Source organism: Carcharodon carcharias, chromosome 15 (genome assembly GCF_017639515.1).
Source record: "Carcharodon carcharias isolate sCarCar2 chromosome 15, sCarCar2.pri, whole genome shotgun sequence".
NCBI lineage: Eukaryota > Metazoa > Chordata > Chondrichthyes > Lamniformes > Lamnidae > Carcharodon > Carcharodon carcharias.
Window position 1 is genome coordinate 127,676,511 of NC_054481.1, and position 15,944 is coordinate 127,692,454.

The 15,944-nt window shown below is 40.5% G+C and overlaps 1 protein-coding gene across 10 annotated transcripts in view; it reads left to right on the forward strand.

Annotated features, from left to right (window-relative positions):
- The window catches only part of kif1b (kinesin family member 1B), a 197,877-nt gene that overhangs the window by 53,035 nt on the left and 128,898 nt on the right, over positions 1–15,944 (forward strand). For all 10 annotated transcript variants that reach the window (XM_041205801.1, XM_041205807.1, XM_041205803.1 and 7 more), the window contains exons 3-5: positions 11,769–11,845; positions 13,838–14,017; positions 15,605–15,670. In XM_041205801.1, the coding sequence (XP_041061735.1) occupies positions 11,769–11,845; positions 13,838–14,017; positions 15,605–15,670 (323 nt within the window). The remainder of the gene's footprint in view (positions 1–11,768; positions 11,846–13,837; positions 14,018–15,604; positions 15,671–15,944) is intronic.

Here is a 15,944-nt window from a genome sequence, read left to right on the forward strand (position 1 = left end):
TACTTGCTGTGGAGGGAGTGCAGTGAAGATTCACCGGACTGATTTCAGGAATGGTGGGATTGTCCTATGAGGGGAGATTGAAGAGTCTGAGCCTGCGTTCTACAGAGTTTAGAAGAATGAAAAGTGACCTCATTGAAGCATACAAAACTTTCACTGGGCTCGATGCAGGAAGGATGTTTTCTGCTAGCTGGGGGTGAGGGGGTCATCTAGAACCAGAGGACACCCTTTCAGAATTTGAGATTAGGCCATTTAGGACTGAAATGAGGAGGAATTTCTTCACTCGAGGGTGGTGAATTTTTGAACTCTACCCCAGAAGGCTATGGAAGCTCAGTCATTGAGTATGTTTAGGACAGAGAGCGATAGATTTCTAGATATTAAAGATATCAAGGGGGATGGGGATTGTATGGGGAAATGACATCGAGATGGAAGATTAGCCATGATCTAGTTGAATGGCGGAGCAGGCTAGAGGGGCAGAATGGCCTACTTCTGCTCCTTTGTTCCTACATGATAAAGTGGCAAAAGAAGAACTGGACAGCAGCTGGAGGCATGCAGATATCCTAAAGAATGTCTTTGAAGGTTTGGTTTAAGTGCACTGTTCATCTTGGAATTTTACTTAGACCTGATTGCCTAATAGCTATAACTAAAAGATTTCCCTATTGTGACAGTCCAATTTAAGAAATGTGATATTCCAGTTGCCTGGTTTTAGTATTCTGTAGACAAAAGATGACTGAGAGGTGATCTGCTAACACTTGGTTGGGAAGTGATGCAGAACATGTATACACTGACCCTTGCATTTCATGAGTACCGATGGCGCAGAGATGTTGCTAGAATGTAGCTGATATCTTGGCAAAAAGTTATTTATGTTGAGAGGCCAATGTGTTTTTATGATTTGATCATAAATTCACTTAACCACCAAAATTAAATCCAGTTATGTCAATTTGGAGACTAGAAGGGGATGCAGTTTCTCATTTTCTCTTGTACTCCTCATACACAGTGGATTAACTTAAAAGAAGTTATAAAATTTATAAAATATAAAATTTATATTTACTTGCCAAATACACAATTAAGTCAGAGCGCAGGGACTTGTATTTATATAATACGTTGTCACGCTTTTCAGAAATGGCTCCAGTGCTTTGCGTTCAATGAATTATTTGATATGCAGTGGTTATAATGTAGAAAAATAAAACAGTCATTTTGCATGTTTAGTTGAATTTGAGTTCAAATGTCGTGGCTAGTTACTTGCAGTTACAAGTCCGAGGATAAATTTAACTCTGCTTGCAATCCAGTTGGTTATGGCAAAAATGAGTGGGAATCAGTTGCTGATGACTGCCTGCGCTTTAAATGGATATGATGAGCAAGTCTTTGCTCGTTAGTCATGGCTTCTTCGGAGACTGACCAGCAAGTCAGGGAACAGATCGCTGATGCGTCAAGATAATTACGGACGCAGCGGTTCTGTGATTTTTGCCAACTGCTGTTCCTGTCCAGTCATAGAATTGAAATCATACCGCAAAAATTATCTAACAGCATTGAGCCTTGGAGAATGTGGCATTAAAAAGGAATCAAAAGAGCTGTATTTTCTTTCAACACTCTCCCAAATTTCCCTAGCCTGCTTTAGTTGTAGCACGAAGCTAGTCAATCGTTTGCCTACTTTTTTAAAAATTATTCATAAAATGTGTCAACAAACATTACAGAATGGTTCAGATGTGATATTACATGCAGTGAAATATAGATTAATTTTCAGTACAGGAATTCTGCTATATCTCACTCCACTTACTTGACAGGTATTTTATATGGTTCAAATTCTGGCTTCTTGCGAAGATAATGCTCTGTGTTTAAGTAAAATTGCACTGTTTTTGGTTGCTGGCTTTCATTATGAAGGCATACCTCTGTATTTCAGTTACAAATACTGTTAGTTTTATTGGACCATGCAAACTGAAATATACCATGAACAGCAAGGTCATCAAATTCCATTTTCATCTTGGTCAGTGATGGCCATATCATTTGTTTTGAATTTACGAACATGCAATGTTGATGTATTCAGTGCTCATAACAAAAAAAAAGTGGATAAATTACTCTCTGATTAGTGACAGCATCCAATCAGCCTCTGATGGAAAGCACATTTGAATTGCTTGATATGAAAATAATCTATTTTATTGTTTTATATTCGCTTATTTGTTATTGAAAATTCTTAAATTAAATATTTGTGTTTTTTTATTTATCTCTGGGGAATTTATAACTTTTTCTGTTTCCTCTCTGTTCTTTGCAACGACGTCACGTTCCCTCTTGTAAACATTTCTATTGGCTTCTTAAACGGCATCTTTGTTTAAAAAAAAATTATTCGTTTGTTGGATACGGGCATTGCTGGTTAGGCCAGCATTTATTGCCCGTCCCTAATTGCCCTTGTTCAGAGGGCGTTTTTAAGAGTCAACCGCATTGCGGTGGTAAGGAGGGCAGATTTCCTTCCCTAAAGTGAACCAGATTAGCAAAGATTTCATGGTCATCATCAGACTTTCAATTCCGGATTTCTGTTTATTGAATTCCAATTTCTTCATCTGCCATGGTGGGATTCGAACCCCGGTCTCCAGAGCATTAACCCCCGGGTCTCTGGGATGCAAGCCCAGTGACAATACCACTATGCCACTGCCTCCCCTAAAGTGCCTCAAAAATAGATTTTTGTTCAAAATACACCTTCAGATTCCTGAGCATAGAATCTCAGAAAAAAAATACAACTGGTAACTTCTCACAAGGTTAACATTTCCTCAAATTCTTCGAGACTGGCTGCTCTATGCTGTGAATGGAGGATGGCTCTTTTTTTTGTGTGAAAGCTTTGTAAAATACACCACGAGGATCAGACTGGGATGGGATGTTTTTACGTAATGCTGCTACTCCTTAAGATCAAAAAAAGTTCCAAGCCGTTTTGTGAGTTGGTATTTAAGAAAAGTGACAGCAAGCTGTGTCAGATGACCCTGTGTCAGAAAGGAGGAGGGATGTCTATTTTTACTGAGGACTGCGGAACAAGCCATGCTGGCAGCTGTTTTGTGGCCTTTTTGAAGTGCTGCATGTTTGCATTCCAGAGATACTACAGGTTCTTGCCTGCGACGTTACCAAGTAATGAGCCTTTTATTTAAATATATGGTACAGAGGTTTCATTTATCACCAGAATTGAAGAGCTGGGTGCAAATACTTTTGAAATATAAGCCTTTGATCCTTTTAAGAGCTTTCTTTTTTTTCTCATTCCTCTCCACCTACCATTCTATTGGCCACCTGTGCCAGAGCTCGAGGGTAGCCATTTCTGTGGGCTTCTGACATTCATACTCAGAAATGAGGAAGCATTCAAGAGTAAGAACGTGGGGTATTCCTGCTGGAGAGTCCCTGCTGGATCCTGGGTGCCTCAGACTATTTCACTCCTTAGCAAGGTTTAGGTCATGGGTCATGTGTAGGTGTCGGGCCGCCCAACTGGAATCGTGTCAACGGATACAAAGATCGTAGGGGACTATCCAGGAAGGTTACTCCTGCTATTTCAAAAATATTTTGCTAGGGGATCTGTATTATAAAAGATGTTATCAATGTTTAAGAATATAAGAACTGGGAGCAGGAGTAGGCAATTCAGCCCCTCGAGCCTGCCCCCCCCCCCCATTCAATACAATCATGGCTGATCTCATTTCGGCCTCGACTCCAATTGCCCGCCCTCTCCCCATAACCTTTCAACCCGTTACTAATTAAAAATCTGTCTATCTCCTCCTTAAATTTATTCAGCGTCATGGCATCCACTGCACTCTTGAGGTAGTGAATTCCACAGATTCACGACCCTTTGAGGAAAGTAATTCCTCCTCATCTCTGATTTAAATCTACCACCCCTTAGACGAAAACGATGGCCTCTTGTTCTAGAATGCCCCGGAAGGGGAAACATCCAATCCACGTCTACTTTGTGTATCCCCTTTAGCATCTTATATACCTCAATTAGATCTCCTCTCATCCTTCTAAACTCTAGCGAGTATAGGCCTAAACTGCTCATTCTCTCCTCATAAGACAACCCTGTGTCTCTGGAATCAATCTAGTGAACCTCCTGTGAACCGCCTCCAATGCAACTACATCCTTCCTCAAGTAAGGGGACCAAAACTGTGCACAGTACTCCAGGTGCAGTCTCACCAATTCCTTGTACAGTTTTAACAACAATTCCCTATTTTTATACTCTATTCCTTTAGCAATAAATGCCAAAATTCCATTTGCCTTCCTTATTACCTGCCGTTCCTGCATATTAGCTTTCAGTGATTCATGCATGAGGACACCCAGACCCCTCTGCACTGAAGCATTCTGAAGTTTCTCTCCATTTAAATAATAAGTCGCCTTTTTATTCTTCCAACCAAAATGGATAACCTCACACTTATCCACGTTAAACTCATCTGCCAAATTTTGGCCATTTCACCTAACCTGTCCATATCCATTTGTAAATTTCTTATTTCTTCATTGCAGCTTAAGTTCCCACCCATTTTGGTGTCATGTGCAAATTTAGCTATAGTATCTTCTATCCCTGAATCCAAGTCATTAATATAGATTGGTAAATAGTTGGGGCCCAATGACGGAACCCTGTGGCAACTCACTAGTTACAGGTTGCCATCCCGAAAAAGACCCATTTATCCTGACTCTCTGCTTTCTGTTGGTTAGCCAATCCTCTATCCAAGCTAATATATTATCCCTAACTCTGTGAGATCTTATCTCGTGTATTAATCGTTTGTCCTGCACCTTATAAAAGGCCTTCTGTAAGTCCAGATATACGACATCTACAGGATCCCCCTTATCCACTTTGCTTGTCACATCTTCAAAGAACTCTAGTAAATTAGTCAAACACGATTTACTCTTCATAAAACCATGCTGACTCTGATGGATTGCATTTTGACTTTCCAAATGCCCCATCATTACTTCCTTAATAATGGATTCCAACAATTTTCCAATGACAGACATTAAACTAACTGGTTTATAGTTTCCTACTTTCTGCCTCTCTTTTCCCCCACCCCTCTTTTTTTTGAATAAGGGCGTTATATTAGCATTTTTCCAATCCACTTTATTTTTTCATTTTCCCCTTGCTTTCCTGCATTGGATCTGTATTTCTTGCTGAAGCTGTCATTGACTTAGCATTGCTTCAGGAAGGTTTCTTCACATAGTCTCGAATGACAAACACTGACTGAGTGGTTAGTTGCCATGCTCTTGGGCTTTGTTCACTGCAGCTGCAATGCCTAAAGTCAGCAACAAAGAATCTCCAACAACACCCCCTGCCTTGCCCCTCACCCTGACAAATAAACTCAAAAGTATTTCAGTGCATAACATACAAAAACAAATTTCATCCTAAAGACCATTGCTCGTTTTTTGTAATGACTTAAATTGTGTAAAACAGTTTTTTTTAAAGAACAAGTGAAATTTCTATTAACCTGTTGGCCGTTACTCTGGGCACTTATTTGTGCATGCCTGGCCTGGTTCTCCCATGCACGCTAGATATTGTAGTTTCTCAGAAACAGGTGAAAACTACAACTCCTATGTCGAACCTATAATGTTAGGAGCTATAACTTTGTAGGTTGCTTTGTATTTGGACATTGTGGACAACAGAAGCAGGGTGAGCAGTGCCAATATAATCAGTCCACTGTCACACTTACACCGAATTTCATGGAAGCTACAGAATGCAATCAGGCCTGATTTGTTCCAGCATTTATGGTCCAAGGAGCAAGCTCCCACCCTTCTATCTAGCCCCTCAGTTTTGTGGATTAAAAAATAAACTGAGTTTGATTATGTGGCTTAGTTTATTCTGGTTTTGTACAAATCACATTTTTTTGCAAGATGTTGTGGTGAATCTGTATAAAACCTTAGTAAGACACAGTATTAGATTCCACACTATAAAAGACATGAAAAGGCATTAAAGGGAGTATGACATTAATTCATTAGCCTGATGCCTGGTATGAGGAAAACAATTATGGAGAAAGACTGGGAAAGAAAGGGGAATTTGTTGTTACAACAACGACAATTACAAGGTGATGTGATGGAGGAGGCATTTAAATTATGATGGAATGGGACAGAGAGGATGGAAATATGTCGTTATATGTTCAGTGGTTGAAGGGCCTTGAACAAGGGAGCAAAGACATAAGGTTAAGTAGAAGATAATTAGGATAGTGAGCAGAAGAATATTTTGTTTTGTCTAAGGTTGAGAGGCTGGGGGATGCACTTTGAGTTAATGTTTGAAGCAGCGATCATGTTAATATTTTAAAAATGAATGCTACAGGCGGCTAAAGGAAGGAGGAATAAAGGGATATGGGAACATAAAATGTGGAAGATAAAAGCTGTGGAGATTGGTGGGACCGAATGGCCTGTTTGTGTTGTAACGTCCATGTAATTCCTCGCAGCTAGTGACTTGACAACTGGAGCCAACAGTTTTCAAATATATTAATCCATATTAGTAGCAGCTCGCCACCACCTTCTTGAGGGCAGTTAGGGATGGGCAACAAATGCTGGCTTTGTCAGCGCTGTCTGCATCCCGTGAAAGAATAAATATAAAAATCACTTCTTTAATTGCTCCTTCAAACAATATCCTCAGTCACTGAAAAAAGAGGCAGATGTAAAGTAATGCGCAAAACACAGAGATGATTGCGGCTAACAAACAGGACAAGATTTGAATTCACTCTGCAGTATAGAAGATTAATAAGTAATTTGTAATTTTTCAAAAGCAGGTAATCAAAAATGAATCGCCTTTGCACCAACACAATTGCAGCTATCCCTGTTTGTTGTAAAACAATCACTCCAGGCATTATATTGGGAAATGTTAATCTCTTGTGATCTACTATATTGAATGCATTAGCATGGAGCCAGATAGTTGCACAAGGGGATTACTTCAATTGATAGAGCCACTAACAACTGTTTCTATTTCTGGAGGATGGCCTTTTAAGTTATGAATGCAGTGCCAGTGTTGGTTTTCATTTTGGCATTTGGAATGAGGATGCTGCATCCTTCAGTTCGTGATTAGCTATTAGACCAAATTTCCATGAATGAGACATTTTTGTGGAATTGCATCCTGAAATTGGGCACGGGTTTGCCACATGACAGTGTCTGAACAAGGAACGAAGAGTTTGTTATTGTTTTTAGGAGCTTAAAGGGAGATTAAAGTTTTGATTGACTTGGAGCTTCAGTGTGTTCCCGCAGTCTCGTCAAGTCTAATCATTTTCTACAGTGACTGTAAAATGGAAAGTGTTTTATATAATTTTCTTTCAATGTTGCAGTTTAAATAACAATTTTCCACATGCCTAAGAATTTTGTTGCTTCTAAATGACACCTTGCTGATACCTTCCTACTAATCTGACAATGAATTGGCTTTGCTCCAGTTCAACAGTGAGAGATGTGATATGAGGAGTAGACGCTTCCATTTTAGTTGGGGGAGAATGAGCAGTCTTAATAGTACAGGTGGTCATAGACTTTGCACAAGGTAGGGGACCATGCATACCTTTCTACGCACCTTGGCAATTTTTCATTGTGCTAGACCTATGGGTTCTCCTGGATAAATTACGCAAGGCTTGACTTGGCAGGCGCTTATATATGAAACATGACTGTGCTGATTATTCATCCATTCATCCAACGTCATCATTCTTCACCCTGGGAGTTGATGCCTAATCAGTAAAGGGAAAGTAGGATTTTGTTCAATTTGAACATTTTCAAATATTAAGGATTAGAGGGATAGGGATTAAAGGATAACACATCCATAGTTTTGACCTATTTTCTCTCATTCTAATCAGTATGTAGCTAGACTGCATTTCGCCTCAACAAGATCTTAACATTTTTTTTAAAGGCGCTTCATAATTAAGTTTACGTAACTTGGAAAATGATGCATCAATTTTCAAAGCTGTATGGAAAGCATTTTTAAATCTTCATGTTGACCATCGTTTTGATGATATTGTAATATTGCTGGACGATGTGAATGGATAGTTATTCAAATTGTATTTTCTAAATATCACAAAACTGCTAAATGAGACATTAACAATTTTAAATGGCTGTCACTATAATCCCATGGAAAACAATTCTCACTTTCCCATAGACCTTTAACAGGCTTGAAATTGGTGTTTGATTTCATGCTGATTTTTATTTAATTAAGCGAAGGTACAGTTACGACATAGATATGAAATCTCCAATTGTATTCCACTCTGAATGCGTTGCACCATTCATTCCTGACCTCTCATTAAGACTCATGCCTGACTTTTGGCAGGTCTTTTGCAAAATGAGTGTGGGGGCAGCCTCAAAATTTATTAATAAAAGCAAAATACTGCAGATGCTGGAAATGTCAAATAGAAACAGAAAATGGCCAGCTGGAAAAGCTAGTCAGGTCTGGTCGCTTCTGTGCAGAGAGAAGAGGAGTTAACGTTTTGAGTCCGTATGACTCCTTTTCAGAGCTCTGAAGAAGCCATACAGATTTGAAACGTTAACTACGTTTCTCACTCCACTGATACTGCCAGGCCTGCTGCGTTTTTCCAGCATTTTCCGTTTTTATTCCAAAGTTCCTAATGCCCAGTTTAAACATAAATGTCACAAATGTGGCTGCAGTGGAAGCCAAAAATCAGCTTTAATTTGTTGAGTCTTACAAATTGGGGTTCTGAAATAGCGCACAGCCCCTGAATGTGCAAAAAGTTAGTTTGTTGCAAAGGTTTAAATAATTTATGGATTTATTCTTCTTAAATGCTTGTGTAGTGTGATGGCCTTTTTTTTTTGGTAAATTATCCTGTGTATAAATTTTTTAAGACAATTATTGTAATAGGACTGTTACGGCAACTTTAAAATATCATCTATTTGAAAATGGTTTTGCATTCATATCTCTGAATTTACTAGTCCAATAACATAAGCAGTATGCAGCCTGCACCATGTGAGATTCTGTCTCCAGGGCAATACAAATTGAGATTAAATGTGACAGCAGCTGGTGCTTTTTTTTTTCAAATTGATTATTTCACAGGATATCAGCGTCGTTGGTTAGGCCAGTATTTATTACCCACCCCTAATCGCCTTTGAGAAGGTGACAGTGAACCGCCTTCTTGAACTGCTACAGGCCGTGTGGTGTAGGGTGCACCCACAGTGCTGTTAGGGAGAGTGTTCCAGGATTTTGACCCAGCAACAGTGAAGGAACGGCGATATATTTCCGATTTAGGGTGGGTTGTGGCTTGGAGGGGAACTTGAAGGTGATGGTGTTCCCATGTATCTGCTGCCCTTGTCCTTCTAGCTGGTCAAGATTGTGGGTTTTTAAAGTGCTGTCGAAGGAGCCTTGGGTGAGTTTCTGCAGTGCACCTTGTAGATGGTACGAACTGTTACAACTGTGCGCCAGTGGTGGAGGGAGTGAACGTTTAAGGTGGTCGATGGAGTGCCAATCATGTGGGCTGTTTTGTCCTGGATGGTGTCGTGCTTACTAAGTGTTGTTGGGGTTGCACTTATCCAGGAAAATGGAGAATATTCCATCAGATTCGTGACTTGTAAATGATGGACAGGCTTTGGGGAGTCAGGAGGTGAGTTACTTGCCGCAGAATTCCTAGCTTCTAACTTGTTTTTGTAGTCATAGTTTTTATATGCCTGGTCCAGTTGAGTTTCTGCCAAATGGTAACCCCCAGGATGTTAGTTGGAGATGATAATGCTATTGAATGTCAAGGGGAGATGGTTAGATTCTCTCTTGTTGGAGATGGTCATTGCCTGGTACTTGTGTGGTGTGTATGGACATGGACTGGTGCCAACCATTGTGCAATCATCAATGAACATTCCCACTTAGCTCTGTAATAAGGTTACAAGTGGGGATGTTTGATGATTGCACAATGATTGGCAGCAGTCTGTGTCCATAGGGGCTAATAAGTGACAAGTAACATTTGTGCCACACAACTGCTAAGCGATGACCATTCCTTCATACCATTTGATGCCCCTCCCCAACAAGGATCTATTAATGTTCATCTTGAAAACTTCAAGCATCCAGAATATTTTGTGGGGAGGGTTCCATTGCCTATTGTGAAAAAGCGCTTCCTCACTCTTATAAGATGTAGCTTTCATTTTATGATTATGTCCCCATGTTCTGAATTCCCCCAGGAGTGGAAGTAGTTTATTTGTATTGGATCTCTATTATTTTAAATAATTGGATCAATCCCTCGACCATCTGAACTCCAAAGAACGTGGCAGCACCTTAAAGCAGATGCTTATCCATGGAAGCTGTTCAATGCAAACAAAAAACTATTGTAAAATCTGGAATTTTAACTATCAGAATGTTGAGAGCAAGGAGTAGGGCAATGTAGCCCTAAATGTGTCCTTTTAGGGAAGAACACCTAACATTTAAATGGGTCATTAAAATTCTATGAAGTAGATGATGAATTTTACAAATTGTCAGTTTTGCTTGGCTTACCTCTTCACAAGTTTATTCAGCAGAGTCCGACTCTTTGATGTATAATAACAATCAAGTATATTCTGTGCCTTCTGCTATTGAGTAACCACAAAACGACAGGAAAAAAAATGCATCTTAATCTCAGCAACATAACAAAGCTCCTATTCTAGACTCCCAAATGACACACACTCTTTCTCCCTCACTCTTGTTCTTGTGAGAATTCTTATGGTGAGGATTTGTGATGAAGCGTGGGAGAAAAAACTGAAACGAACAAGTTTGCTAAGCGTATTTTCAGGATGATGCTCATCGGTTTCCAGGTTTTAATTATGATTTTATGTTGGGTACCATTTTTTAAAAAAAAAAGCAATTTAGTAACTGAATTATTCCCAAGTAATTTTTGTTGTGTGTGCTGAGGGAACTTCCAAGTTTGACCAACAAAATGTTGTACTACAGTAAAACTCTTTTTTGGTTTTTGCTTTTATGGTATTCTTCCCCGCTTCCAAATTTTATGTTCTCTTCTTCTACCCTCTCCATTTTCCTTATTGGGCTTCGCTGAATGTTGTCCCTCATCAGTCATGATGGATGAGGGGACTGCAGTTGTGAAGTAATTTGCAGTGAAATGGTTGCTCAACCAGGCAGTTGGCTATGCTGTATTGGAATTTTCATGCTCTGTTTCCTCGAGGGGGGAGAACCTTCCCATATTACCCCTCTTCCCCCAACTGAAATGCAGTGGAAGCCTTTTATTCGTTCATCGGATCTGAATATCACTGGCAAAGCTGAAATTTATTGCACATCCCCAGTTGCCCTTGGAGTTGTGGTGAGCTACCTTCCTGAACTGCTGCAGTCCATGCGGTGTGGGTACACCCCACAGTGCTGTTAGGGGTGGAGGGAGTTCCAGGATATTGACCCATCAGCAGTGAAGGAATGGCAATATAGTTCCAAGTCAGGATGGTGTGTTTCTTGGAGGGGAACTTGCAGCTGGCGATGTTCCTTGCTACCCCTTGTCTGTTTCAATGTTAGAGGTCACGGGTTTGGAAGGTCCTATCAAAGGAGGCTTGGTGAGTTGCTGCAGTGCAACTTGCAGATGGTACCCGCTGCTGCAATTTTGCTTTGGTGGTGAGGGAGTGAATTTTTGAATTGGTGCATAGCTGCTGATCGCGTGGACTGCTTTCTCCTGGGTGTTGTCGAGCTTCTTGAGTGTTGTTGGAGCTGCACTCATCCAGGCAAGTGGAGAGTATTCCATCACACTCCTGACTTGTGCCTTGCAGATGGTGGACAGGACTAAGGAGTATTGTAACTTATCCAGGTTACCACTGGTTTGCTGCACTTCACAGCTTGTTCTGAGGTAAAGGCTTTAGAATAACTCATTGACTCATCTCTGTTTCTCTTGCTTTAGGTATTATAAACCCGAAGAACCCAAAGGAATCACCAAAGACCTTCAGCTTTGATCACTCTTATTGGTCACATACCTCGGTAAGAATCTTGCTCCCACCAACCTAGATTATTTTAATAAAAGTATATTTGTAGCAAGACCATTAAGGGTCTTTAACACCTGATTCCTGCACTTTAAAGGAAAAAGTAGTTAAGTGATATTCTTGATACCAAAAACAGTGTGTACAGTATATTTTAGCGCCTCATTATGTCCTAATGTAGATTAATACGAATGATTTTCTTCCCCTCCCATCCCAAACCTCTCTCCTCCATCTGTAAAACATGCTGCTTCGGCAGTGGTGTTATGTAAATTTGATTCTCTCCTTTTTCCCTTTCATTTAATCGTCGTGCTGTTGAATTCTCAATGTGGGTGAATTCGTTGAGTAGAGGCCAGGCAGCTCTTACAGAAACTGTTGTCGCTGGACAATTTTTCTATCCCTCTAAGGGATTGACTTAGAATAACATTGTGAGATGTCCTGGACCAAATTGCCTTCACACCCTCTCTTTTTTTTTCTCTCTTGGGGTTGGATCACGGAGCAGTGGGAAGAAATTTAGAGCACATTCAGGCTTAAAAAGTTACTGATGAGAGAGCTGGATAATGTCTGCACCAAATAAGTTGGTATGAGAAATGGTTTCAATAGGAATGCAGCATCATTGACTCTTAAGCAGAAAACACTATAGCAACAGTTTGCTTTTTCCAAGTCCTGAATGGGCCACTTGTGATTTCCAGCAGTGGCAGCATTATCCAGCTAGTCAGAAAAACAAAATGCATTACAGTAGTTGTGACCAACTTGATTGCTCTGTTCTAAATTGGGTACTTTTTTTTGGGCATAGTTTATTAAGGAGGTTAAGGCTCAATTCTTAGGACCCCAAGTTTCTTTCTTCTAAACATTCATATATGCCCCAAAATTTGTCTGCTGTAGATAATAAATTTAGCAGCTAAAAACATGTGTGTCCAAGATTTCAGTCATGCTCGTTGGAGGGAGAGTTTGCTTTGTATTTAAAAGAGTTGGTGCTCCCAATCACATGAGGGCACCTGGAAATATTGTCACCTGTGTCCTTTATTTCTTGTTGAGAATTGCTGTTTACTGTGTAGGTTACCTACTTTGTTAAACTTGTATTTCTGCATGTTGGTTTGCTTTGAAATGGTTTTGGTAATGTTATCATTAATGTTTGTCTCATATTCGAAGCTCTTTAAAGTCTGTAACTGACAGCTGCTTTGGTCACTGCAGCTCTGACATGTTATGCAAAGCGTGCTCACCTTGAAGTTTTTGGTGTGTCAGTCACTCTATCCTCCGTTGTTGTCTATTCTGTGGTCGACTTCGTCTCCCCCCTTTTGCTCACCAATGAAGTGATGGGGCATCTTCCATCATTATTGTCATAACTGTGCAGAGCCCAACAGGCTTCTCATATTACTAGGGCTGGTGAGAATTTTATCTACTTAGCAAGACTTAAAATGTGCAGTGCAGGGTGATTGATTTGCACTTTGCTATTGGTGTTTCATGCTAAACCTGGCGGAGCCGAGATGCTTTCCCTCAGACTGGCTGCAAACGTTGTACTCCTGCAGGAGCAGGGATTCTCTGCACAATTCTCTCTTTCTGTCTCCTTACCTCCCTTACCCTTTCCCAAAAGGAAAAGCCGGTAAACTTGGAAATGAAGGGTACCAGTGAAACTTGTCCGAACTGGTCTTGTATACCTTGAAATGGAACTCCAGTATGACTGGTGCCAGTATTACTGATTATTTTTTTAACTGGGATTTGACAATGTTGAGCTTTTTTTTTCCCTTGTACAATTCTACCTGGTCGCCAGGTGCTTCCCAAAAATATTTGAAGGAAACCAATCTGGAGGCCTGGGCTGTGTCCACGTCCCACCACTGAATAGTAGAGTTCCAGTTTTGCCACGTTTATGGGAACAATCTCAGCAGCTGTTTTGTTCTTGCAATTGTCTTTTTGGGCCAAGTGCATTATCCTGCCCTTGTCCTATTCTGCACTGAATCAAACATGACCTGAAACGACATTTTCTTTTCCTCTTCAGCCCGAAGATCCGGCCTTTGCTTCTCAGAGTCAAGTCTACAATGACATTGGTAAAGAAATGCTGCAACACTCGTTTGAGGGTTACAATGTATGCATTTTCGCATACGGGCAAACGGGGGCTGGAAAATCCTACACTATGATGGGAAAGCAGGATAAAGACCATCAAGGAATAATTCCACAGGTGAAGTGCAATCTCAACTTATAGCGATGCAACTGAACATTTTTGCCAGTAGGTAGCTTCTCATTTTGTCGAATGGGCCCCAAATCTGCCGCCCCTTGTGTTTTCGTAAGTTGATAGAAGTCTTCCTGTCAATGCCTTTGCCCAACATGTTATTGATTTGTCTTATGGCAGAGCTGGCAAGTGGAAACTCCAACTGGCAATCGTGGTTGTCGGCACTTTCGTAGAATGTGCAATCTATTTTCTTGTTTCATCTTGCTTTCCGAAAAACAAACCTCAGCCCTGACATCAGTCCATCCTTGTGTTTGGGAGTAGAATGGTCACTAATACTTTAATACTTCAATCCAGATTTTTTTGTAAACTGCGAGGAGGACAGTGTAGAACCTCAAAAGGACATGAGCACGTTGGTGGAGTGGGCAGGTAGGGCAGATGCAATTCAATGCTGAGAAGTGTGAGGTGAGGTGATGCGTTTTGATAGGAAGAGCATGGAGAGACAATATAAAATAAGGGGTGCAATTCTTAAGGAGGTGCAGGAGCAAAGGGACGTAGGTGTATATGTGCAGAGATCATTGAAGGTGGCAGGACAGTTGGAGAGAGCAGTTAATAAAGCATATGGTATCCTGGGTTTGTTATTAGGGGCATAGAGTACAAGAGCAGGGAGGTTATGCTGAGGTTGTATAAGACACTAGTTAGACCTCAGCTGGAGTATTGGGTACAGTTCTGGGTGCCACACTACAGGAAGGATGTGAATGCATTGGAGAGAGTGCAGAAGAGGTTTACAAGAATGGTTCTAGGGATGAGAAACTTCAGTAATGAAGATAGATTGGAGAGGTTGGGACTTGGAGAGGAGAAGGTTAAGAGAGATTTGATAGAGGTGTTCAAAATCATGAGGGGGCTGGACAGAGTAGATAGGGAGAAGCTGTTTCCGCTTGTAAAAGGATTGAGAACCAGAGGGCACAGATTTAAAGTGATTTGCAAAAGAAGCAAATGTGATGCAAGAAAAAACTTTTTCACATAGCGAGTGGCTAGAGTCTGGAATGCACTGCCTGAAAGTGTGGTGGACACAGGTTCAATCGAGGCATTCAAGAGGGCTTCAGATGACTATTTGAATAGAAACAATGTGCCAGGGTATGGGGGAAAAGGCAGGAGAATGGCACTAAGTCATAAAGCTCATTTAGAGAGCTGGTGCAGACACAGTGGGCCAAATGGTCTCCCCCTGTGCCATAATAATTCTGTAATCCATCAAAGAAATGACTAAAATGTGATTTCACTGCAATCAAAATTCAGTAAGGAATAGTTCTGTTAGTAGCCGTCAGCTGCAGTAGGGATCAAGGCGGATGTCTAGGTGCAGTGGAAAACTTAGTATTTTGAGAATTTTCAATCTTTGTACACAATACAAAATAATTGACAGGCTTAGAACAAATTCAAAGTTAACGGCTGTCTAAGAGCTCAAGAGCAGAAATCTGCTTTAATCCTGCTCATTTAGAGATGGCATCCCAAATACTATATTCACACGTACAAGGTTAGATTGAGTTTGATTGGTGGCTTCCACTCAAACCTTAAACTGTAATTTATTCCTTCTTTCTGCAGCTTTGTGAAGAACTCTTTGAAAAAATCAACGACAACAGCAATTCTGACATGTCGTATTCTGTGGAGGTAAGAAACGATGCAAAAAAGAACGCGTCAAGGGGAACAGCCGTTGGATTAGAACACAGCCTTTCCGTTCTGAGAAACTTATTGAAGGCTGTCGTTTACTTCAGTTTCCTATTGTTGTGGGGGCTGTTGTGTAGCTTGAACACATCTCCAAAGTTCCTGGATTGCAGACAAACCTTCTATTTAAAGAACTTAAAAAAAAAAATAAAAGTAAAAGCAGGTCGAAGCCATGCGACTTTGTATAACTTGATCAAGTAATTTATTGGACTGAGTGAGG